The following is a 26,958-nucleotide window of genomic DNA, read 5'->3' as shown; positions in this document are numbered from 1 at the left end:
TTCGACTTTTTTTTTTTTTTTTTTTTTTTTTTTGGCGCCGCCGCGTCGGAACGAGAGTGATCGGGCTCGCGGCTTTGAGTGGGGGCCCTGGGAGTTCCCCGTGCTGCCGAGGGATTTTTTTGTTGGTTTTCTAGTACGATGCTACGTTTTTTTTTTTTTTTTTTTGGGGGGGGTTGGGGTTGTTAGAGGAAGGTGCGGTGAGGTTTCTCGATTGCGTCGAGAGGGTTTTGCGGTGTTCGCTGCTTCTGTTCCGGCCCTCGGTCCGATGCTGATCGTGCAGCGCATGGTGATTTCGCGATCGTGTTGCTTGCGATTTGTTTCTGGCTGCTTTCTGGAAGTCCGAACTTGACGTAGCTGGTCAAAAGAAGTCGTGGTTAGAATTGTGAATCTTTGGTTCGTGTGGAATTTCTGTATAGACGTACTTCGTATTGTAGTTTTGATGATTAGAGCCGATTAGGGTGCCACTGTGCCGAACACATGTAGAGTACACGTTCTTCTAATAAGCAGAGTCTAAGATGGGTCTGTTTCTCTTTGAAGTTATAAAAGGATTGGCCTATTTGAATGAGCTTAGTCATTACCTTCTCCTAGTGTGCACTCCTCTCGTGTTTCCACTCTGCGATGCTTTGTTCTCCACTGTAATTTCATGACCTATTCCCATCGCACCACAATGTTTTTGGGGCCAGCTTTCTGTTTTTCATAACTTTTAATCTGGTTTCCGCACTTACCACTTAATATCTAAGTTTGAGCAGCAGTCGCAGTTGAGTTTAGGTCTGATTTCTTGTAGCTGTTTGTCTCCCTACTGTAATAACCTTCTTTCATCTTGCCAGCTCTTTTACAGCGATAATTTTAAAAAGCGGTTGCTATTTCTGGTGAACTTCATTATGATCACCTTAACTTTTGCTCTTCCATTTTCAAATGTATTGATAGGGGTAGGGCAACTTGATTTTTCCACTTCGCGTGCTGTAATTGTCTGTTTGACATGTTCTCCTCCTGGTTGGAGAGGTGTACAACTCCTAGAACAGGATAGAAGATCTATAGAAAATTAGGTCCTTCAGTCACCCCGTGCCATTATCTGTCTATTGATGTGATTACCTCTCTTACAAGACTCGCTGTTTTTGAGACCTCTTCCTTTTCTTTTGTAGAATTGGGTAAAAGAAGATTTATTGATGGTATGGTTATTGTGAGTGATTCAATGTGCTAAAATGACTGTTAGGCATTCGGCATTTAGTTAGTGGTAGTGACTGGTTTTATAAACTTCCTCATCAGCATATGAAATGTTAACATTGATATCGGGCATTTATTTTTTTTCGTATGTGTCTTTTTAGGCTCCTCATTCTTGAGTACGAATAGTACCTCTTGTTCTTCAAGACAAGGAGGCTATTCTAGGTATTGATTCTTGGAAAAAATAAATCAACATCGTAATGGATTCGTCTGCTAAACGTCAGAGCTGGTTTGGCCACTTCTATCAAACCCTATGCCAGGACGGGGATGGGACTATGAAGCAGGTAAATTCATTTTTTGCGATACTCTGTTCTCTTTTTCTATCTTTATTTTCAGCTTTTCCCTTCTTTTTCTGGTAAGATAATTTTAACGTCTTCGTCAATATAACTAGGAAGAACTTTGCATGGTATGTACTACCAATTTGCTGTTCAGGGATAGAACCTCATGAGACATGCATGTATTATACGAGTGGTTTAGATACATGTGTGTTATATTTCCTCTAGACACTAATATGTAGTTTGCTTCTTGATGCTGAACACCTTTCATACAGGATTTTGATCATATTGAAAAACAAGTAGAAGCTTATGGTGAGAAAATGAAGAGGCTTTGCTCTAATTTCTTCCGTGATGTGCAATGTCCAGAAAGAGATGTCAGGAGAGTCGACCCTGAATTGGATTTAGAAGGAGATGCTTCCGCCAGTGGCAGTGCTGATTTAATGAAAAGTGTTGAAAATGAGCCTGGGATGAGTATCCCAAGCCAATTGCAGGTGGCCTGCCCCATAGAGAATTATGCGGGTCATGAATTGAGTGAACCTGATCCTTTTATATTTGACCCCCAGTTGGATCCTCAGAGAAGTATGCCAGTAGTAGAAAGTAACGATGAACATGTCCAGATGATCACAGAACAATTCCAGGTGACCTGCCATTTGGAACCTTTTCAGGAACCAATTGAACCTCAAACTTCTAATTGCTCTTCACAGAATTTGATTGAGGTGCCGGCGTCTTCCTCAGATGTGGGGCCATCAGATGAACCCACTTCTTTGGATAGTATAAAGAACCGGGGACATATACTGGATGATCCTAGTCAGGAACCTGAAAAAGGTGAACCTCAAGCTGCAAATCCCTACTCTCCGAATTTGATTGAGGGGCTGGAGTCTTCCTCAGATTTGGGACAACTGGACAACCTAACTGCGCTTGATAGTGTGAAGAACCAACTGGGACATGCATTCAGCGACCTAGTCAGGAGCCAACTGGATCTCAAACTTCTGATCCATCTTCTCCAGATTTGTTTGAGGTACCTGAGTCTTCTTCAGAATTAAAATTTCTGGACACAACCCTTGCTTTTGATAGTGTGAAGAACCTACCAGGACATTTATGTAATGACTCTAGCCAGGAAAAAATTGAGCCTCGAACTCGTAATCCCTCTTCTAAGAATTCAGTTAAGGTGCCAGAGTCCTTGGATATGGTACTACTGGAAGAACCAACTGCTTTCAGTGCTGTGAAGAATCAACAAATTTATATAACCAACTCCCCAAGGGCTCCAGTTTCTGTGCATTTACTTGAGGGTGGACAGTGCATATCATCTTTAGTGCGTACAGATGGTGCCTTGACTGAGGAAAAGGCTGCCAAGTTTTGGAAGGAAAATGCCAGGCATGGGAAGTCATCTACACCTGAGGTGTACTTAATCTCTTCCGTTGAAAAGGATTTATGTGAAGCTGATTTTCTGTCCATTCATCGCCCTAGCGACAACAATGCAAACACTGCGAGTTTAGCCCCGAACAAGCTTTCACCTGCAGATTCAGTTCATGCTGAGGAGGACCTTGTCCCTTCTGACAACTTCACAGTTGAAACTGTGTGCAGCATTGGTGCTTCAAATACGATCACTTCATCTGATATGTCTTCACCAGTTGTATCTCATGAGGAAGAGGCGAAGACAATGGATCTCGAAAGCTTAAGCAATCCAGTGGAAGTTGAATCTTATGAGTCAGAGATCTTGCCTGAAGTTTCCTTTCAAAGAGGGAGCTCTTGTGATGATGAAGTTGGTATTGTGAGGTGTGTACCTCGCAGTTCCAGCTTTACCCCATTTGCCCTCTCAGGTGGAAGCGGTTAGTATTTTCAGATTTCTTTGGTTGCAAAATCTTTACACCCTTTCCATTTATAGATGATTTTAAGTTTTCACAAGCCCCATATCCTTCTACAGTGGAAAATGCCTCTGGGTTTAGTGACACTACTTCTTTGACTGAAGCCTACCAAAAGAGCACATTCAGTGCAACGAGTCTGCTGAATTTCATGATCTCTCGTTCTCTTCAGGTAAGGATCCGTCTTTAGACTCAAGAATGGACCTTTCCTGAACCATAATGTGCATCTTTGCCTGCATATGTTGTTTTTGAAAGTGATTAAAGTGTATGCTGATGTCATTATTTGACATACAGGTAAACTTTATTAGTGGTCCCAATCTTAGGTATTATTTTCAATCTTAAAGTTTTGATTTCAATCATGCAATGCACTAAATTGCAATTGATGCACCCTCACTAGAATTCGGCAAATTTCCAGCAAAATGTTAATGTGGTGGTTCACATGGTGCTGACATTACGTCCAGTTGAGCTTCATGTCAGCCTAACTCAACAGCATGATCCTTGCAATCCATGGCAGAAGGGCTGTGCAACCCTATGCAAGCCACGGTAGAGGATCATAGGACCTTCTGACACTGCTGTTGCTTGCAAAGGGCTGACAACCCTCAACTGCATGTGGCCGTCCCCTGCCTCTCTCTCTCTCTCTGTTTTTTTTTTTCTTAAGTTTGTACTTGTCTTCTCCAGTTCTTTAAAATTTCTTAAGTTAAGGCCGAGTAGGGCGCATTGTCATTGTCATGTGGTTGCCAAGGGGTCATGTCAGCAATTCTTAGAAACATCGTTGGGATTCCTGTCAAAGTACCTCAATTGCAAAAATGAAAGTTTAGACCGTATGATATCCCTTTGATGACTTTATCCCTGTATATCTCTGTTTGGCTGTGCTATCTTTTGATTGTCTTCCTGATTTTGCATTGATTGTTTTGTGAATTTATGCATATGTAACTATCCTCAACATTGATATCATAGATAAGGATGAGGAAGCGAAGCTTGGGGAGAGTTGTGTTGCTTTAGATTCTCGTGAACTATATGCTCTGTCTCTTAGGATCCAACGAACCAGATCATTCAAGGTACTCTCTCTCACTCCACCTCACACATGTACATGCATTTTGTTTGAGCATTTGGATAAGCTTCCATTGTAAATTTGAGTATTCCCTGCTATTGTTCACCCGTACCTTTTAACGAGTTTTCATTCTAGACATCAATCTCACGTTGATTCATTTCGATATATTATCATAAACTTGTCTCTCATCCCAGCTAAATGATGCTCCTTTTCCTGTTCCATTCAGAAGAAGATCATGGATACCTTTGCTCCAAGACAGAGGACGGTAAAGGAATATGAACAGCTTGGAATATGGTATGAAGACAGTCAAATTGAGAGCGAGTGTAACCGGCGCATAGAACATACTACTCCACAACCTGCAATCTCCGCCTTTTCGGACCCTCAGAGTTCGCAAGAACATCAAATTGACTCTGATTGGGAACTATTATAGGTCATACCTATACTTCCTTAGGTAAACTGCATTAGAAAGGTAAACCCGGCTTTTTTGACCATAAGGATGAATTAGTTGAGGATGATCCAATGTGACATTAATAAGAATGATTGTCAGGAGGTTTTGTCGAGATGTGGAGATGAAAAATAAAATGTAGTCTGAAAGAAGACAGGTTCTCACAGAAATGATGTACTCTAAGCAGAGGTATCTTTTGTTTTTCCTATGGGTTACATTTAACGTTTTTACTCCTAAAGTACCGCAAAATCTTGTGCAAATCAATCAATCACAGACCAAGCATGAGAAAAATGAACTTCTCGATTCAAATATTCTGTTATTCTCTAAAGTTACACAATTGCCCCAATAAAGTTTCTCAATTTACAATTTGCTTGACGCCCCAACTTTCAATTTTCACTTATCAAGCCATATTAATTAAACACCAAATTCCATTCATTTGTTATCTAAGACATATGAGTATTTTATTTATACTATGAGCATGCCACAAATTTTATAAATTTACAGAAATGACCAACTTCCGAATTAATTACACAATTAGGGCCAATTTTGCATAATTAGATACATTGTCTAGATTAAGCAATTATCTCTATTAATAACTTAATCACGTATCATAAATTCATAATAAGGCTGCACATGCTGTGAACAGCCTCTAAAATTTCTAGTTATTACAAATTAGTCCCTTAGCTTGGTGAAATTACATATGCCCCTAAAGCTTTTTTATTTTTATTTTTCTGGGGTCATCCCCTAAAGCTTCAAAACTACTTATTTTGAAGCGATTTGATTTTCTTTAATTAGTCTAACTTAATAACCCATTAACTAACACTTAAAACCATAAACTCACCCAGTTAAAAGAGCCCTCTAATTTCTAGAAATTTACAAAATTGCCCCTTGACATGTTGAAATCTACTAAAAAGCCTATTTTTGATCAAGTTTTACCATTTTCTCATTCTTTCCTATTTAAGGTGCAACAAAATCATTTGGCTATACTTTTCGAATAGCTCTTAGGCATGTATTAAAGATTTAAATATAGGCAAGAAATCACCATAACTCTACTTGTCAATCTTGGAACCCACTTGCATTGAAGATCAAATTTAACTAACAAACATCAATCAAGTAGACTAATCTAACCTAGTAATAGAGTTTTCACTAATCTTGAACAAAGACTTGGACAACTCAAAACTAAAACACCTTCAAAGCAAAATAAACAAGAACATTAACAACTCGCAGTCTTCAAGAAACAACAACGCCTAGAGAATGTCCCAAAATCTCTACTCCGCATCATTTCCCTCCTCTTTTCACAATTTTCACCCGCGATCCTCTCTTTATCTGTCTTGTACTTTGGGTCATAAGCAACTGCTTCCCCATCAATAAAATAAACTTGGCCTGACAAATATGGAAAAAAATACATTATGACATAGAACAAGAGATCACATGAATGAGGAAGGCAAGAATTTCATGATGGGATATACCATATTCGCTCGACTGATTTAAGACTGTGATATAATGCTTCTAATGAATAATAAGCCCACAAAAGCAAAACCAAATAAAGCTAGGTCTTGATTGAGCTGCTGTAGTGCAAGGACAGTTGATAATAATAATCATATCAATCAAAGGATTGACATGGAAGGATTACTTGTGGCAAGACTAATTAGGCCTCATGCTACTACACAAACTCATGACTTGTTCATATAGCAACTACGGAGGCAAAATATGACATTTTTGTCCATCCCCAAGCCAAATTTGGGTAGATTTGCGGTTGGAATGAACTTTTTTCTTTCTAAACATGTTTGCATTGAGCAAACTTGTCCGCTAAACAGTTAATAATTAACAATTCGTGTCTCAATCACTATACTTAAATGCTAATTAACATAACAGAGGAGGTGCGACAACTTCCCAAATAATAGCCAAGCAAGTATAGTCAGCCAAGAACAAAAACCGAAGCAGCACAATTGCCTCATGACGAGGTCAACAAGGCACCGCGGTTTTCATAGATGAGAGGATGTAATCTATAGGATGCAAAGTTCATGGCAGAATTAGAAGATCAAAGTTTCCATACCCGTATAATCATTCCTTAGAAGCAGGTATGTATCAGGAAGAACCCATCGAACATTAGGCAGATCTGTGCAACAAAACAGAACTCATTAGCACCACTTTCCAAAAAGAGAAGCAAAAGAGAACCAATCAAGAAGCTTTACCAATTAGACAGTGAGCAACCTCTTCAAATACAACGGCTCCAAATGCAAAGTAGTAGGGCCCTGTATCAACAGTGTAGATCTTCACTATAATAGCAAGTAAGAAATTGTGGTTAGACAAAATAATAGGGACAGTAATAAATCAAGATGATCAATGACTACATGCAAGGACTATCACTTCAAGAACCATTCCCAAAAAAATTAACACGCGAGAGAAACTTTTGCTTCTGTACCTGCCAAATACCATTCATAAGCATCCTCATAGTTACCATAATACTAGCTATGATATTGTAATGAGGACCAATTTCGAGAAGGGTTCGCTTTGCTGTTTTCGAGACAAAAGGTAAAATTTGGACGGGAGTTAAAAAGTGGAATGTTTTTTAGGGTATTGATGATGCGCTTGTTTACGAAAAAATAAGTGATTTAAAAAATACCCTTTCAAAATAGTTAGTAATATCTTTTAGAAAATAAATAGATAGAAATTTTTTTATTGCTCATGAAAATAGTGTATATAAAATTTTATTGACGATGAAAATATTTTTCGTTGACTAATTTTACTATATTGATATAGACAATCATTGCTTGAAAAATATTTGCTGAATCATTTATATTTTTGTGAAATCAACACACCTAGCCTCTTTTTCTTTCGTAGGATTGGATAATAGAAGATTTGCTTGTTGGATATCTTTAGATTATTCTGGATATCTATAATATTCTGGATCAAAAACTTCTACCCCAAGTTTTCTTTAAGGTTGATGCGTGGTTGTTGACTTGGTGGAGGGAATGGTGTGGTTCCGGAGTGCCCAGAAGCTTCACTCATTATTTGGCCACATTGCTTTATAGTTTGAATCACCATACGCATTGATATTGCAGAGGTGGTATTTAACTATATTCGATAATCGAGGTCCACAATAGTAAGTGATGACCCTTATGCTCTTGGAAACTCGTAGTCAAGTCCTTCCTTTCAAGAAATTTTCAGCCTGAGGCATTTTAGTTCAGCATACTTGACAATCTAGTTCATAACATAGTGACAATTTGACGTGGTGATGATTTCTTATGCCGATTGTTGTTCAATATGTTCATAGTTCAGGTTCATTGTATGTCCGTATGTGACCGATGGATAGCAGTGACTGTCCTGTGAAGCCTTAACGTGATTGTTCTTTCCATGGCAAATATGGTGTCATAAATTGATGCGGCTGAGCCTAAAATGAAATCGGAGAAATTGGAAGTGGCTTAGGGAGACACCTTAATCATTTAGTACTTTTGCCTCTCCTTTTTGTTCCATTTTTCTGCGTCCTTTTTCACGGGCCATGAGCCATTGCCCCCCCGCGAGTAAGGTCGAGGCCAGGGGAGTTCTGAGAGAAGAGATTCCGCCGCAGGCGGAGTTGGAATTCCATTGTAAAAATCCCATTCCATCCCCGGGGCAACACATGCCGCCTGGGTCCACCCCAAGCCAAAAGCCTTCTCTCTCTTAATTTCAATTTCACACACACTATCTCTCTTCTCTTCTGTTCGCGTTTCTCTCTCTCGCACTATGCTCTTTCTCCCTCCTACTCATGCGACCTTGTCCAATCCAACGAGAGCAAGCCTCACCTTGGGCACGAGGAGCGAGCCCTCACCAGGCCTCGCCTATGGCCGGTCGCTAATCAAAGACCAAAGGAAAAGAAAAGTAAAAAAGAAAAAAAGAAAAAGAAGACGAAGCAACGGAAAAGAAGAGAGAGAAACGAAGGAGCAAGAGAGGGTTGCAAGTTTTCTAAAAGGCGGGCCCACGAAAGAGTCTCTCGTGGAATCACGGAATGGACTCGTGCATTGTTGAGGTAGTTGCAACGTTGTGTTGTGCCAAGAGTCAGATGAATATGATTGTTGTAAAGTGTCATTGAGATGACTCCTGAAAATTAGGACATAAGCTTGCTAATTTTCGAAATTTTGTATTTGTAGCACCCACTAGGATGTATCTTATGCAATATAAATCATCGATTGTCGTTTGGTCAACACTAATGTTGGAAAGCAAGTTTAAGCTATTGAAATCTCGAGACTCCGAGACTGGTAATTTATTCAATCTAATTTAGTGCCTACAGCTTTCACTTATCTTGAATAAAGACTTGGACTACTCAAAACCTAAATCACCTTTGAAGCAAAATAAAAAGAACAAAATTAACATTTCTCGTTTTTATGAAAACAACAAAACTAGTTTGATAAAAAGAAAATGAAGTTCTAGAAACTCGTCAATACTCGAAAGATGAAATTAAAAGATCAAACAAATTAAATTTCGATTAAGATAAATTACTGATCAAATCACATTTGGTTGTGCAGAGGCATTCCACCAAATTTGCTTGGTGGAGGCATTCCACCGCCCACATTTAGCAGGGGCATGATGCCTTGTGGTGGAGGGTTCTACATCCCTTGGTTATGAATAGGTGGCATGTTCTTGGCTCGGAAATGTCTAGCCAATAGGGATTCCCACCCTCCTTTTTAAAGTTCCTCAATCTCTTGAAATTACAGGTCTGCTCCACGTGTTAGTTGGAGGATCATAAGGAATTGCTTCCCCGTCATTAAAAACGAATTCGCATGAAAGAGACGGCAAGATATACTAAATTCGCATGATTGAGTTGTTGCAGTGCAAGCAGTCGATAAGAATGCCCATATTAACTGAAGGACCGACAGGGAAGGATTACCTATCACAAGACTAGTTAGGCCTTGCGCCGCTACATAAACTCATATATTAACCACAATGGCCAAATATGACACTTTTGTCCATCCCAAGCCAAACTTGGGTAGATATGCAGTTGGAACAAACTTTTATCTTTCTAAACACGTTTCCATTAAGCAAACTTATCTGCTAAAAAATTGTCTTAATCACTATATTTGAATACCAATTAACATAATAGATCACGTGCAAAACTTGCCCGAATAAAAGCCAAGCACGTATAGTCGGCCAAGAACAAAGATCGCAGCAGCACAATTGCCTCATGCTGAGGTCAACAAAGCACAGCGGTTTTCATAAATGAGAGAATGTAATCTCCAGGATGCAAAGTTCATGGCAGAATTAGAAGATCAAAGCTTCCATGCCCCACAACCTTTCCTCAGAGGCAGGTACGCATCAACAACAACCCATCGAACTCTAGGCAGACCTGTGCGACCAAACAGAACTCATTAGCGCCACTTTCCAAAAAGAGAAGCAAAAAGAGAACCGATCAAGAAGCTTTACCAGCAAGTTTGAAAGCAAGCTTTGGAAATACGTTGACTCCAAATGCAAAGTAGTAGGGCTCTGTATCAACAGTGTAGATCTTACTCCTGGCTTTTTCTTCACTGTAGTAGCAAGCAACAAATTGTGGTTAGACAAAATAATAGGGACAGTAATAAATCGAGATGATCAATGACTACAGGCAAGGACCATCACTTCAAGAACCATTCGCAAAATAATTAACACGCGAGAGAAACTGTTGCTTCTGTACCCGCCAAATACCATTCTTAAGCATCCTCATAGTCACCATAATACTAACTATGATATTGTAATGAGGACCAATTTCAAGAAGGGTTCACATCACATGAAAGGGAAATGTGCCACATCTGGCAATGAAAGAAAAAAAGAAACAGACCCAATCATCCCTCCATGTCAAAATCAATTCTAAATCAAAACACAGCATCAATGCTGCCACATAAAGTAGCAATAAGGAATCACCTTTAAGCTTAAGCACCTGAAAGAGACAGCATAATAATCACTGAAAAACATACTGAGATCTAATTGGAAGTTTACTTAAACCAGAGCTAAGAGACCAAATTATGAGTCATTGTTCTCGGCCAGAACAAGAAAATAGTTATTCACGAAAAGCTGTGTGTCATTGTTTTTTTAGACCTCGTTGGTGAAAGACAAGCAAAGCATGGCACGAAGAATTCAGTCATCTCACCCTCCAGCCATAGGTAATTCCAACATATCACGGAGAAGCTGAAAAATGACCGATAAACAAAGGCAAAACAGAGTACAAGCAGAGAACATGCTCTGAGTAATTTGAAGTTGAAAAACCCAGCAACCGTCTCAACCTACTCAGTTCATTTCATCAACTACCATTTAGAAGCCGAAAAATGACCGATAAACAAAGGCGAAACAGAGTACAAGCAGAGAGCATGGTCTGAGTAATATGAAGTTGAAAAACCCAGCACCCGTCTCAACCTACTCATTCATTTCATCAACAACCATAATAATGATGAACAAACATGTTGCCACACAGAACACAACCCTGGCAAACAGATAAGACCAGTTTCGAACCACTGACCTTTTAACAACCTGCGCAACCGTCTTAATATAAGTATCGATGATCTCATCTCTAGTAGGATCGCCCTCCGGCCCCTCCATTACGACCAGCCAATGCATGAAGTCGGCTTGGTCAGGATACACTACGTTGATAAATAAGTCCTCCTCCTTTTCAGGTTCCGACGGGCCTGGCCGGTCAGCGAACAGCTTCTTGAACGATATAGATGGAATTGTAATAAGCGCATGCCCAACTAAGGAGTCAAAAAATAATTCTCCAGAAGTAGTTTTTCTTCAAACAAACGGACCTTATGTTTCAGTTAAGATACATAAACTGACCCAATCGCCTAAAATGTTCTCCCAATTGTTAGGAAATCATTTTTCTTTTTTTCTATTTAAAGGAAATTCGAGAAAGGGATGTAGTTACGCATGAATTGCTTAGGGGCATCCAGGGTGGCTGGGCAGAGGCATTCCGGCAAAGGTAATCCTTGGGGGATTCCACTGCCCATATTTGGTGGAAGCATGATTCCTAGAGGTGGAGGGTTCTGCATCCCTTGGTTATGTATAGGTGGCATGTCCCTGGCTCGGAAATTTCTGTTCTGCATATTTTCCCCCCTTTCAAAGTTCCTCGATCTGTTCAACTTACGGGGTTGATCATCATGCCCATTCCACTCGTAAGTTCCAGTTGGCGCAAAAATAACAGTTTGGCTTGACAAATGTGGAAAAAATGCATTATGACATGGACAAGAGATTGCATGAAAGAGAAAGGCAAGAATTTCACAATGAGATATACCGAATTTGCTCGATCGATTTGAGACTAGTAATTTTATTTCCAACAAATATTATGTAAGTCCACAAAAGTAAAACGGAGAAAAGCTTTGTCTTGATTGAGCTACTGCAGTGCAAGGGCGAACAATAAGAATGCCCATATTAACCAAAGGACCGACATGGAAGGATTACCTATCACAAGACTAGTTAGGCCTCATGTGCCGACATAAACTCATGACTCTTTCTTATAGTAACCACAATGGCCAAATATGACATTTTTTTCCATCCCAAGCCAAACTTGGTAGATATGCACTTGGAACAAACTTTTATCTTTCTAAACACGTTTCCATTATCTAAACTTATCTGCTAAAAAATTGTCTTAATCACTATATTTGAATACCAATTAACATAATAGATCAGGTGCAAAACTTGCCCAAATAAAAGCCAAGCAAGTATAGTCGACCAAGAACAAAATCGCAGCAGCACAACTGCCTCATGCTGAGGTCAACAAAGCAGGGCGGTTTCATAAATGAGAGAATGGAATCTCCAGGATGCAAAGTTCATGGCAGAATTAGAAGATCAAAGCTTCCATGCCCCACAACCTTTCATCAGAGGCCCAGGTACTTATCAACAACAACCCATGGTATATCTAGGCAGACCTGTGCAACCAAACAGAACTCATTAGCGCCACTTTCCAAAAGAGAAGCAAAAAAAACCAATCAAGAAGCTTTACCAGCAAGTTTGAAATTCAAGCTTTGGAAATACGTTGACTCCAAATGCAAAGTAGTAGGGCTCTGTATCAACAGTGTAGATCTTACTCCTGGCTTTTTCTTCACTGTAATAGCAAGCAACAAATTGTGGTTAGACAAAATAATAGGGACCAAATAAATCGAGATGATCAATGACTACAGGCAAGGACCATCACTTCAAGAACCATCGCTGTAACACTAGAGAAACTGTGCTTCTGTACCCGCCAAATATTCTTAAGCATCCTCATAGTCACCATAATACAAGATATTGTAATGAGGACCAATTTCAAGAAGGTTCACATCACATAAAAGGGAAATGTGCCACATCTGGCAATGAAAGAAAAAAAGAAACAGACCCAATCATCCCTCCATGTCAAAATCAATTCTAAATCAAAACACAGCATCAATGCTGCCACATAAAGCAGCAATAAGGAATCACCTTTCAGCTCAAACACCTGAAAGAGACAGCATAATAATCACTGAAAACATACTGAGATCTAAAATGGAAGTTTACTTAAACCAGAGCTAAGAGACCAAATTATGAGTCATTGTTCTCGGCCAGAACAAGAAAATAGTTATTCACGAAAAGCTGTGTGTCATTGTATTTTTAGACCTCGTTGGTGAAAGACAAGCAAAGCATGGCACGAAGAATTCAGTCATCTCACCCTCCAGCCATAAATTCCAACATATCACGGAGAAGCTGAAAAATGACCGATAAACAAAGGCAAAACAGAGTACAAGCAGAGAACATGCTCTGAGTAATTTGAAGTTGAAAAACCCAGCAACCGTCTCAACCTACTCAGTTCATTTCATCAACTACCATTTAGAAGCCGAAAAATGACCGATAAACAAAGGCGAAACAGAGTACAAGCAGAGAGCATGGTCTGAGTAATATGAAGTTGAAAAACCCAGCACCCGCCTCAACCTACTCATTCATTTCATCAACAACCGTAATAACGATGGCGAAACAGAGTACAAGCAGAGAAAATGTTCGAAGTCGATAAACCCGCCGGTCTCAACCTACTCAGTTCATTTAATGAGGACGAACAAACAAATGGTCACACGAAACAAATCCCTGGCAAACAGATAAACACCACAAACTCGAATCACTGACCCTCCAACAGCCCCCGCAAGGAACTTAACACAAGTATCCAGGATCTCGCCAGCTTTATCGTCCGGTAGGATCTCGCCAGCCTTATCGTCCGACCTTTCCATCATTATGGCACAGTGCCAGTGTTCCCTCCAACGGTTGGGCCCCTGACCGTTGAGCGACGAATAGGTCACCCTAGTCGCGAAGGCACGGGCGGAAGAAGCCGCGGCGAGGCGGCCATGGAACTCCGCGGAGGCCGCGGAGAGAGGGCAGAGGCGATAGCGGAGGAGGGAGGGGAGGAAGGGAGGGTAGCGAGGCGCGGAGGCGGGAGCGGAGGAGAAGAGGGAGGCGAGGCCTCTCTGAGGCTTGGAGAGGAGGCGGGAGCGAGTGAAGAGCTTCGTCGCCATGCTGGAGACTGACGAGTCTTCGCTGTTTTCGAGACAAAAAAAGGTTAAATTTGGACGAGAGTGAAAAAGAGGAAGGTTTTTTAGGGTATCACATCAATGATGCCTTCGTTTCGCGAAAAGAAGAGTAATTTGGAAAAGAAAATTTTTGAAAAATAATTACTCACCGTTAGGGCCGTTATCATATTTGGGTTGGGTCGAAAATGATCCAACTTATATTGATTCATTTAAGCCGTTTTGACCCATTTTTATGTAATGTAAATTCCACTCGACCTATATTTAACTTATATAGGAGCTAGCTTATATTACTAAAACATTTGCATACGTAACTAAATTTTAAAAAGCTTATTCTTGTGACTTTTTTTAAAGGTTATATTGCTAAAATACTTCTAAATCTATGAAAGCTTGTCTTTCTACGATTTTTTAAGATGATATTGCTAAAACTCTTTCACTAAATACAAATTTAATGGACAATTTTTATAATTTTAAAAAAAAAATTAGGTTCTCTTTTTCTTGAAAATATATTTATGAAGTCATTTTGTTTGAGAAACAACAATATTTTTGGATATTTGTCTGAAATTTGAAAATGAATTAAAAATTGAAAAATCCAATTGCATTCCTTTGTAATGTTTTTAATTTTTAATTTTTTTAAAATCTAATTTGTAATTTTTTTTATTTTTATTTAAAAATAGAATTCAATTTTTTTATATCGAGTTTTTAATTATTTTCCTTTTCCTTTTTCTTCGCTAGTCGTCTGACACAATGACAGCTTGCGAGCTGGACCTTGCTAGCCTCAGGCAAGGCTCCATGATCATCACTCATGAAAATAGTTGTGCATAAAATTTTATCCATTGACCAATTTTTCCATATTTGATAAGTAATTAATTTTCCAAAAATATTTTTAAATCATTCTTTTTCCGTGAAATGAACGCAGCTCTTTTTCTTCCACAAGATTAGATAAAGGAAAATTTACTTGTTAGATATATTTAGAATATTCTAAATACATATAATACATCTTTATGATATTATGGATATATAAAAAAATTCTAAATATCTTTACCATTGACTATAATTGATTGTGTAATATTTTGTTAATGTAGATAATCAAACTATAAAGGTTATAAATTGGCTCATGTGATACTTATGAGTACATATCAAAATATATATATATTCTCTTTGTCTCTTCCGTTTTCTTCTTAAATTTACTTAAACGACTTTTTACGTGTTTAGCATTTGGCTAGCAACAGTGACTGGTTTCATAAACTTATATGAAATGTTGACATTGGTTTCGGGCATTTGTTTTTCTTTGTATGTGTTTTTTAAGGCTCCTCATTCTTGAGTTTTTTTTTTTTGGTCGGTCCTCATTCTTAAGTGTGAATAGTGCCCTTTGGTCTTCAAGACAAGTGAATAGTGCCTTTTGTTCATCTAGCAAGGAGGCTTTTAAAAGTATCGATTACTGGAAAAAGTTAGATCAACATCGTAATGGGTTTGTCTTTTAAGCGTCGGAGCTGGTTTGCGATCAGCTTTTCTTTTCCTTTCTACTTCAGGCAAGATCATTTTAACTTCTTCGTCATTACAACTAGAAAGAATTTTGCCGGTATCTACTATCCAATTTGTGTGGTTTCCATACATGTGTGTCATATTTTCTCTAGACTCTAAGATGTAATTTGTTCCTTGATGCCGAACACCTTTCGTACAGGATTTCGATCATATCGAAAAACAAGTAGAAGCTGCTGGTGAGAAAATGAAGAGGCTTTGCTCCAAAATTTTCCATGATGTGAAGCCTCAATTGGGTTCAGAAGGAGATGCTGCCGCCAGTGGAAGTGCTAATTTAATGAAAAGTGTTGAAGATGAACCCAGGAATAGCATCCCAAATCAATCGCAGGTGGCCTCTGTTAAGGGAAGAAAATATTCAACAAATATTTAGGAAATATTTGTTATTCCGTTACATTATGTATCTTATCTCTTAGAGTCGGCAAGTATTTAGAGAATATTTGTTATTCGGTTACCTTTCGTATCTTATCTCTTAAGAGTCCCTTACATATATTGTATTTGCAACACAATTATGTACAATGAACTTTTTTAATTAATTTCCCTTAGAGAATTATGTGGGCCGTGAATTGAGCGACCCTGGTCCTTTTACATTTGACCCCCCAGTTGGATGGATACTCAAGAGATGTACCCCAGTGGTAGAGAGTAATGATGAACATGTCCCGACGATCACTGGACAATTGCAGGTGACCAGCCATTTGGACCCTTTTTAAGGAACCAATTGAACCTCAAAACTTCTAAATACTCTGCTCAGAATTCGATTGAGGTGCCGGCGTCTTCCTCAGATGTGAGGCTACCGGATGAACCCACTTCTTTTGTTAGTATAAAGGACCAAGGACATACACTGGACAATCCTAGTCAGGAACCTAAACAAAGTGAACCTCAAAATTTTAATCCCTCCTCTCAGAATTTGTTTGAGGTGCCGGAGAGTTCCTCAGATTTGGGACCACTCGACAACCTAAGTGCGCTTGATAGTGCGAAGAATCAACTGGGACATTCATTCAACGACCCTAGTCTGGAGCCAACTGGATCTCAAACTTCTGATCCCTCTTCTCCAGATTTGTTTGGGGCGTCAGAGTCTTCTTCAGAATTGGAACGGCTCGACATAACCTTTGCTTTTGCTAGAGTTAAGAACCTACTGGGACATTCTTTTAACGACTCCAGCCAGGAAAAAAGTGAGTCTCAAACTAGTAATCCCTCTTCCAAGAATTCGTTTGAGGTGCCAAAGTCGTTAGACATGGTACAACTGGACGAACCACCTGCTTTCGGTAGCGTGAAGAACCAACAAACACATATGTTCGACTCCCCAAGGGCTCCAGTTTTTCGTGCATATACTCAAGGGTGTATTGTCCGTATCATCTTTGGGGCGTACAGATGGTACCTTGACCAAGGAAAAGGCTGCCAAGTTTTGGAAGGAAAATGCCGTGCATGGGGAGTCGTCCGCACCTGAGATGTACTTAATCTCTTCTGTTGAAAAGGATTTATGCGAAGTTGATTTTTTGTCCATTCATCTCCCTAGCGACCACATTGCAAACACTGTAAGTTTAGCCTTGAACAAGCTTTCACCTGCGGATTCAGTTCATGCTGAGGAGGACCTTGTCCCTTCTGACAACTTCACAGTTGAAACTGTTCGCAGCGTTGGTGCTTCAAATACGATCGCTTCATCTTATATGTCTTCACCAGTTGCATCCCATGAGCAAGAGGCAAAGACAACATATCTTGAAAGCTTAAGCAATCTAGTGGAAGTTGAATCTTATGAGTCAGAAATCTTGCCTGAAGTTTCCTTCCAAAGAGGGAGCTTTTGTGATGATGAAGTTGGTATCAAAAGGTGTATACCTCATGGTTCCAGCTTTACCCCGTTTGCCCTGTCTTGCGGAAGCGGTTAATATTTTCAGATTTCTTTGGTTGCAAAATCTCTACATCCTTTCCATTCATGGATGATTTTAAGTTTTCAACATGTTATCATAAACTCATCTCACATCCCAGCTAAATGATGCTCCATTTCCTGTTCAATTCGAAAGAAGACCACGCATACCTTTGATTCAAGAGAAAGGACGGTAAAGGAATATGAACAGCTTGTAATATGGTATGAAATCAGTCAAATTGAGAGCGAGTCTAATCAGGAAATAGAACATACTACTTAACCATCCAGCCTTTCCAGACCGTCAGAGTTTGCCAGAACATCAAGTTGAGTGTGATTTGGAACTATTATAGGTCATACCAATACTTAATTAGGTAAACTGCATTAGAAAGGTAAACCCAGCTTTTTTGACTGATCCACTGTGACATTAATAAGAATGATTGTTAGGAGGTTTTGTTGAGATATGGAGATAGAAAAATAAAATGTAGTCCGAAAGAAGACACAACTTCCCATAGAAATGATGTAGTCATTAGCAGGTATCTTTTGTTTTTCCTATGGCTACAAATAACATTTTTGCACCCGAGTTGTACTTGTTTTCGTCGGGAATTTCAAACCTGGCTATGCTTGGCGCTATAGAATGGTTCGATGATCTTTTAACAAGTAGGCGTACAAAATTTCATTCCATGCATCAGTGACTCCTGGTAAACACCATTGGATGCAATCACCAAAAGTTTTGGGGTTAGATCTCTGCGCCTTTGTTAAGAGTTTCCCCTTCCGCTCCGTAAAAACCGATGTGTGAGCATCTTTTCTGAACTCCGACATCTGAGTTATGTTCAACAATGTTACATTAATCTTTAGCTGTCGTAGGGCATGACGTATTATTTTCATGATCTCAAGGTATGATCCACTGCCCCAGTATGGACCCTGGATAGGGTATGATTCACTGAAGCCATTCCCATCACTTCCAGGTCTCCATTCCAAGCTCCTGCAAACCATAGGAACAACAGACTAATGACTATGCTTGAATAGATTGTATCCGCACAACTTTTGTTGACTTCCCTATCTGAGAATGCTCTGACCGAACAGAAAACAGAATAGCAATTTGACTGATATGAATATTAGGTAGACATATAAAAAACATGAAAAGCATAAAATGGTCACTTCTGAGAGGTTTCCAACCATGAACCTTTGATGCTTGTTTAACCAAATCCTCGCCCTACTAAAACTGAATAGATCTTCATTCTGGCTTCTTCTTCACTGTAATAGCAAGTAACAAATTGCGACAAAATAATAGGGACACCAATAAATCAAGGTGATCAATGACTATCAGGAACCTTTTGCACAAAAGCGAGAGAAACTTTTGCTTCTGTATGCACCAAATACCATTCACAAGCATCCTCGTAGCTACTAGCCCTGATATTGTAATGATGACCAATTTCAAGAGGCGTTCACTTCACATAAAAGGGAAATATGCCTCATCTGGCAATGAAAGAAAAAAAGAAAGAACCCCAATCATCCCTTCATGCCAAAATAAATTCTAAATCAAAACACAGCATCGATTCTCCACATAAAGTAGCGATAAAGAATCACCTTTGAGCTCAAACACCTGATAGAGACAACATAATAATCACCGCAAAACAAATGCTAAGATCGGCCTAACACTCCAAACCAGAGCTAAGAGACCAAAAATTAGTCACTGTGCTTGGCCAGAACAAGAAAAAATTTATTCATGGAAATTTGTTACCTGATTTGCGAAAGACGGAGGCAAAGAACGCCATAGGAACCCTGGCAAACGGACAAGACCACAAACTCGAGTCACCGACCTTCCAACGTCGCCATGGCGGAGTCGACGACTGACAAGTGTTCGATGTTTTCGAGACAAAAGGTAAAATTTGGACGGGAGTTAAAAAGTGGAATGTTTTTTTAGGGTATGATGATGCGTTTGTTTAGGAAAAAAAAGTGATTTAAAAAATATCTTTTCAAAATAGTTAGTAATATCGTCTAGAAAAATAAATGGATGGAAATTTTCTTATTGGCCACGAAAATAGTGTATTTAAAATTTTATTGATAATGAAAACATTTTTCGTTGACTAATTTTACTATATTGATATAGTCAATCATTTCTTGAAAAATATTTTTTGAATCAGTTATTTTTGTGAAGCCAACACACCTAGCCTCTTTTTCTTTTGTAGAATTGGATAAGAGAAGATTTGCTTGTTGGATATCCTTAGATTATTCTGGATATCTATAATATTCTAGATCAAAAACTTCTAATCCAAGTTTTCTTTAGGGGTAAGCGTGGTTGTTGAATTGGGTGGAGGAGGGAATGGTGTGGTTCCGGAGTGCCCAGAAGCTTCACTCATTCTTTGGCCACATTGCTTTATAGTTTGAATCACCATACGCATTAGGGGTGATTGGGTCCAGGGTGGATAGGGTTTAGACCTAGATCATGTATCGGACCCTATTATAACTGGTTTCTCTTTTTTGGACCCTATACCCAACTCACCCTGTTTTTCGAGTCCGGTTCTAGGGTCAACCCTGTTTCTATTGGAACTTGTTTTGCAATTTCCCGATATTCTATACAACTTCGAATTTTATATTAATATGCAAGAAAATAATGTAATCCTCATAATTTGTATCGAAACGTTAAGCATTTGTAATAAATAAATAAATGAACTTTTTGATTAAATGAAAAATTAAGGATCCACAGGGCTAATTATAATAAATAAAATCATAAGTCAAAGAATTAACAACAAACATAGGTTTAATATTAGTCTCATTCTCACAACTACTACATGAAGCTACTTATTTATGCAAGTATAACTCCTCCTACAAAAGAGAAATTAAGCAAACCAATCCACATGATACATAAGAATTTGGCGGCGACAAATAACATCCATTCGTTGGACTGTGCGAGAGGGAGCCAATGAGGGAGGGAAGCAAGTGAGGAAGAGGAACGACGAATGAGAAGTGTCGTGTGTGTTTGAGAGAGCCAAGAGGAAAAACGCAATATGATTGCGAGAGTAAGAATAGAAATAAAGGGAAAAAAATAGATTTTGGACCTATACTTACAAAAACCGGTTCCAAAACTGGTCCAGGGACCGATTCCTAGGTGAGTAATCAATTGAACCCGTTCCCGGACCAATTTAAACCGATTTTGAATTTTGGGAATCAGTTCCCGAACCAGTTTCAACGGAAACCAGTTCCCAACCCTGTTTTTCGGGTGGGCCGATCTGGTTCTTAGGTATACCCAATTTGATTGCACACCCCTAATACGCATTGATATTGTAGAGGTGGTATTTAACTATATTCGATAATTGAGGTCCATAATAGTAAGTGATGACCCTAATGCTCTTCGAAACTCATAGTCAAGTCCTTCCTTTCAAGAAATTTTCAGCCGGAGGCAGTTTAATTCAGCATACTTGACGATCTAGTTTAGAACATAGTGAAAATTTGACATGGTGATGATTTCTTATGCCGATTGTTGTTCAATATGTTCATAGTTCTGGTTCACTAGATGTCCATACGTGATCGACGGATGGCAGTGACTGTCCTATGAAGCCTTAACGTGATTGTTCTTTCCATGGAAAATATGGTGTCATAAATTGATGCGGCTAAGCCTAAAATGAAATTGGAGAAATTGGAAGTGGCTTAGGTAGACACCTTAATCATTTAGTGCTTTTGCCTCTCCTTGTTTTGGTCCATATTTCCTCGTCCTTTTTCATGGGGCATGAGACATTGGCCCTTCGCGAGTAAGGCTGAGGCCAAGGGAAATCTGAGAGGAGTTTCTGCCATAGGTGAAGCTGGAATTCTAGTGTAAAAATCCCACTCCATCCCCGAGGCAACATATGTCGCCTGGGTCCACCGCAAGCCAAAAGCCTTCTCTCTCTTAATTTCAATTTCACACTCTCTCTCTCTCCTCTCTTCCATTCGTGCTTCTCTCGCTCATGCTCTGCTCTTTCTCCCTCCTACTCACGCGACCTCATTAGATCCGATGAGAGCGAACCTTACCTTGGGCACGAGGAGCGAGCCCTCGGCAGCCCTCACCTATCGGCAGTCGCTAATCATAGACCAAAGGGAAAGACAAGGAAAAAAGAAAAAAGAAAAAAGAAAAAAGAAAAAAGAAAAAGAAGACAAAGCAATGGAAAAGAAGAGAGAGAAACGGAGCGAGAGAGGGTTGCAAGTTTTCTAAAAGGTGGGCCCGCGAAAGAGCCTCTCGTGGAATCACGGAATGGACTTGTGCATTGTTGAGGTAGTTGCAACGTTGTGTTGTGCCAAGAGTCAGATGAATGCGGTTGTTGGAAAGTGTCATTGAGATGATTCCTGAAAATTAGGACATAAGCTTGCTAATTTTCGAAATTTTGTATTTGTAGCACCCACTAGGATGTATCTTATGTAATATTGTCGTGACCTTCCCGAAAGTGAATTACTCAAAATGGCTAATGGATTACTAAGTCTGAAAACTCGGCACGGACTCTCCCAAGTCCTATCAATCACGATTTGATATTAAGAAATTAACCAATTTTAATATGCAATTATACTTGATTTGGAGCCGCCACTAACCAATTAGGGTTGATTAGAAACCTAGGTAAAGTATAGAAGAATACTTTACTTTTGCAAACTAGAAATTTAATAGATTCAGGACTTGGTTACACTAATTTTGGTACCATTTCTTTTTAATTTTCAAAAATATTTTTTTGCAGGCAGCTTAGATTTATTTTAACTTAAATTTCTATCATGTAAATAGGTGATCACACGATGACTCAATCATTTTTAAACATTCAATAAATCGAATTGCATCAAAAGAATTAAACATACAAACAAAACAATTATTTTTTTGGATTTTCGTGAAAATTAGAATTCTTTTATAAAAATGCATTTTTTAATTAAATGACTTAATCTTATTAATATGCAAATTCTAATTAAATGGGCCTATTATGCAAACTAGTTATTATGCACCTCGTAACCTAACTTCACTAATGAACAAATTTTGATTAAATGATCCTATTATGTGAACTAGTTAACATGCACCTAGTGTTTTTGTATTATTTTTTATTGAAATTCAGAATTAATAAAAACCCTAATTAATTTTCTAAAAAGGATAATTTTCTAATTTATTCTAGGGATTAATTTGACTTAAACCATATCATTTCTTAGAAAACTATTTTTTGAAAAATGAAATAATTAAAATGTGCGAACATTATCTAAAAAATTAATTTAGGTCAAACCCTAACTTATTTCTAAAAATGTAACCCTAAAAATGTAATCTTAAGAAAATTTTAATTTACTAAACCTACATGTCTGATTTACTAAACCTATATGCTCATACGAATTTTGATTTTTTTTTTCTGATTTTTTTAGTTTTTTTGAAGATAATTAATTATTAAATAAATATTAAATCTAAGCTATCAACAAAATAAATAATTAAAATAATCGAAAAAATAACTTGTTGTCTCACAGATTAAATTAACGATTATCATAATCCTAATTATCACGGCAAAAAAAAATAATTAAAAGTTTTGATCCAAAATCTTACGGATCAAATTAATAATTATAATAATTTAATAATTAAAATTATACCAAAAAGCCCAGAAATTAATATAATTTAAAAAATAATCCGATGTCTCTCGAATTAAATTAATAATTATATTAATTCCGGATAAAATCCTAGCGGATAATGCTTACAAAATGCATAAATATTAACATTGACAAACCATATTCTAATGTAAACAATAATAACAAAATTTAAAATGAATAAATAAATGACAATAAACTGAAAAATAAACTAGCTAGGTAAAATTTAAAAAAGAGAGGAACGGCGGCAATGGGCGTCGCCGCGGCGGAGGATATCTAGCGTCGGAGCTCCGGCGAGGGACCGGCACACAATGAGGGAAAAACAACAGCAAGCAGTGGCTGTTGCCTGTCAAAGGACCTCTGCAAAAAAAAAAAAAAAAACAGAGAGCGGGTGTAGAAGCGTCGCTCGGAGGAAGAGCGTCGACACCGGGTGGGTGGAGCGGCTCGGCAGCAGCGTCGGGTCATTGGACAGAGGTCGCGGTGGTTGAATCTAACTGTAGGAGCAACAGAGATCGGCACAGGGGTGCGGTGATGCGGCTGGGTTACAGATCTGGCTCGGGTCCGGCTCTAATGGAGGCTCAGTGAAGGTTGGCACGGCTCACGGACGGTAAGAGGGTCGCGGGCCAGCAGGTCGCAGGCGAAGCAGGGACAGCGGCGGAGTTGGGCTGTCGTTCGGGCGGAGAAACCCGGGCAGCGGGAGCAAAGAATGGCGAACGGGCCACACGGGCGGAGCGTGGCGAGGACAACAGCTCTAGCGTCGGGCTTCACGGATGGCGACCGGTGGCACGACAGCTGGCAGCGGCAAAGGGACCGGTGACTGGAGGGTGTCGGCAGGGGCCCGAAGAAGAGAAACGGTGATTTTTTTTTCTCTCTCCACTGCACGTCCGGTCACTTCTCTGCAATGCACTGTTGCGACTGTACCTTCAGCAGCAGAGGCTTGGTCCTTCTGCTGACTGTGCTAAAAGAAAACACTAAGGGCACGTTTGGTAACGATTCTGTTCCCGGGAACTGATTCTGATCAGAAATGATTATTTCTGATTCTGTTCCCCGAAACCGATTATGAGTAAAAAACGCGTTTGGTAACGAATAAAATTTCTGATTCGGAATAGAAAAAGAATAGAAACACGTTTGGTAACTATATAAAATTTTTATTATGATTCTTTTTTAATTACATTTTTAGATTAATATAAATTTGATATTGAATTTTCATAAACCATTCACGATTAATTATATTTTTATACTAAGTAATAAAAATATTAACTAATCAATTTTTATTATATAGTAAATAATAAAGCATAGTATAAACTATACTAATATCCCTACAATATGTAATAAATATAAATACTAAATTATAATATAAAATTAAATATGTATTCTATATACAAAAAATATATATTTCATAATAGGAAGTAATAAAAATAAAATATAGAAATAAAAAATTAGATAAAATAAAAACAAAAATTGTTGTTATTTTAAATTTGGTTTTCTTATTAGAATTTCAATATTATTTATATTTAAATAAGATTTTTTTTTATCGGGCCGATTTCTCATTTTCAATTAATATTTACTTTTATATGATTAAATATCTAATCCATTTTGAATTTAATATGAATGAATGTTAATTTTAATTTAGCCAAGATACTTCTCTCTCTCTCTCCATATATATTCCCTTCCCCAAAACCGAACATCCAACGTTTAAGAAGATAAAAGTCTTCAAACCAACATGACTCTTTGAAAGAGAGAAAAGGCTTTAATGGGAAACTCAACACTACAACTTATCCATAAATGAATAATGAAGTAACATAGTCCATTGTTCAACTTTGAATATCGACTTTGATAAGTCAATAATTAATAACAATATTACAAAAGTCGTAAACATAAAGTTATTGAATCTCCGGCATATTGTAATCCATTGCCATTTGATTTGCAATACTTCAATGAATATGAAGTTTGCCTTCGGATGGGTGCTCGAAACCGGAGTCCACAGTAGCACGAAGCAACTCTGGCTTCAAAAGGAAGTCTTGACGTAACCCCTGCACGACATCGAAACAAGAATAAGCTCTCCGCGCAAAGAATTGGCAACAGTGGTATGCAGGAACTCAAGATCAAAATGAATCCACGTGAAACAAGGAAACCATTCTATTTCACTCCAACTTCCATGCGTAAAAGACCATCAACCATTTTCGCGTTCATTAACTTCTGTTTCATCATACTGCCTCACCTCTACAAAGCTAGAGCCCAAATTTGACTCTCCAACAAACACATAAACTCTATAAAACCAAATCTACTCTCGTCCTAATGAAATTGGGATTTGATCACCAAGAACAACCCTTTGTGAACCCGAGTGGCAATGCAATGTCCAGTTTTTGTTCGGATCGAGGAGATAAACTCAGTCTGGGGCGCGAAAAATAATCAAGATAATAGACACGGCTCCTACGCAACCTTAAAAGACAAGGACTGCCTGACCTCCACTTCGCTTACATGATACATCCATACACCTAATCGTTAGCATCATTCCGGATCTAAGATTCGCACTATAAGTCAAAGATCGCAATTTCTAGATTCAAATTCGACCAAGCACAGCACACAAAATTACAGATCCAGCACAATACAGAAAAAGGCCAGCGACCCCTCGGCCAGCTCATCGTCGCTCGCCCTCGGCCAGCTCGCGGAGGGCGCCCGCCGAGTCGGCCCCAGGGGTCGGATGGCGAGCAACCCCTCTGCCAACTCGGCGAGGGCGAGCGAAGCCGAATCGGCCCCAGGGGTCGGACGGCGAGCGACCCCTCGGCCGGCTCGGCGAGGGTGAGCGACGCCGAGTCGGCCCCAGGGGTCGCTCGCCCAAGGGTCGCTCGCCGAGTGACCCCTCGGCCAGATCGGCGCGGGCGCCCGTCGATTCGAGCCCAGGGGTCGCTCACCGAGCGAGCGCCACCCGTCGCAGATGCCAAACCAACCATAGAAGGGAACTCACCTTGAACGACGTCCTTCAATGATGAAGAAGCAGCAGTCGCCGTCGCCATCGCCGTTCTTGAGGAGGGAGGAGTAGCAGTCGCCTTTCTTAAGGAGGGAGAGAATGAGACTGACGAGCACAGTCGAGATGAGAGGACGAGAGAGAGTAGAGAGGAGATAAGGCTTGGCACTTTTGATTCTCAGATGGAGAATCATATTTTTTTTTTTATTCTGAATTCTTGTCCAAAACTAATTCTAGGAGTAAATTTGTTCCTAGAATCAGTTTTGGACAAAAAATTTACCAAACGCGATTCTGTTCCCAAACTGATTCTGGGAACAAAAAATCAGAATCAGGCACTGTTTGAATGGTTGCCAAACAGGGCCTAAAGAAACATTTTCCTTTTTGCTTCTCTCCTTTTCTGAGGAATCCACGGACGACTCCCCTCTCTCTCTTCTTAGCCTCTGTCTTCTGCTTTTAAGCAGAAGAGAAAAAAAACTCTCTCACAAAACTTCTATTCCCTTTCGTGAGTGTTTCGAAAACTCAATCATAAAGCCCCCTTCTTTCACGTCTCGCACTCACTATTTATAAAAGGAAAACCCAAGTTTGTTTCTATAGATGGAGATTTTCACTCAACTTCTCATCAAAAAAGTGACTCCAAAATTAAATGGCTATTGAATTTTTGTATTCAATTTTTTTTTGTTTAAATTTCCCTCTGATCA

General features: G+C 39.1%; 2 protein-coding genes across 4 annotated transcripts; both read right to left on the bottom strand.

Annotated features, from left to right (window-relative positions):
- Positions 1-9,832: 9,832 nt before the first annotated feature.
- LOC104429662 (multiple organellar RNA editing factor 6, mitochondrial) lies at positions 9,833-14,341 on the bottom strand. 3 transcript variants are annotated; one of them, XM_039315497.1, is made up of 5 exons: positions 11,723-11,998; positions 11,321-11,549; positions 10,955-10,992; positions 10,255-10,355; positions 9,833-10,177 (listed from the first exon to the last, which is right to left on the bottom strand). In XM_039315497.1, exons 1-5 carry the CDS (start codon positions 11,898-11,900, stop codon positions 10,130-10,132), a joined length of 594 nt encoding a protein of 197 aa, XP_039171431.1. In that variant the 5' UTR covers positions 11,901-11,998; the 3' UTR covers positions 9,833-10,129. The 3 variants fall into 3 exon arrangements, with proteins under 3 accessions (XP_039171431.1, XP_039171432.1, XP_039171433.1); XM_039315498.1 differs by lacking the exon at positions 10,955-10,992 and having other exon boundaries at positions 11,723-11,996; XM_039315499.1 differs by lacking the exons at positions 10,255-10,355; positions 10,955-10,992; positions 11,321-11,549; positions 11,723-11,998 and adding exons at positions 12,797-12,898; positions 13,927-14,341.
- A 4,007-nt stretch (positions 14,342-18,348) lies between these two features.
- Positions 18,349-26,309, bottom strand: LOC104429658 (protein trichome birefringence-like 31). The gene is made up of 3 exons (XM_039314372.1): positions 26,261-26,309; positions 25,247-25,325; positions 18,349-18,703 (listed from the first exon to the last, which is right to left on the bottom strand). The coding sequence occupies exons 1-3, from the start codon at positions 26,307-26,309 to the stop codon at positions 18,349-18,351; spliced, it is 483 nt and encodes a 160-aa protein (XP_039170306.1).
- Between the last annotated feature and the right edge of the window lie 649 nt (positions 26,310-26,958).

This window comes from Eucalyptus grandis, chromosome 6 (assembly GCF_016545825.1).
Source record: "Eucalyptus grandis isolate ANBG69807.140 chromosome 6, ASM1654582v1, whole genome shotgun sequence".
Classification (NCBI taxonomy): Eukaryota; Viridiplantae; Streptophyta; class Magnoliopsida; order Myrtales; family Myrtaceae; genus Eucalyptus; species Eucalyptus grandis.
The sequence above is the reverse complement of the archived record's forward strand: the minus strand, read 5'-3'. Positions and strand labels throughout refer to the sequence as shown.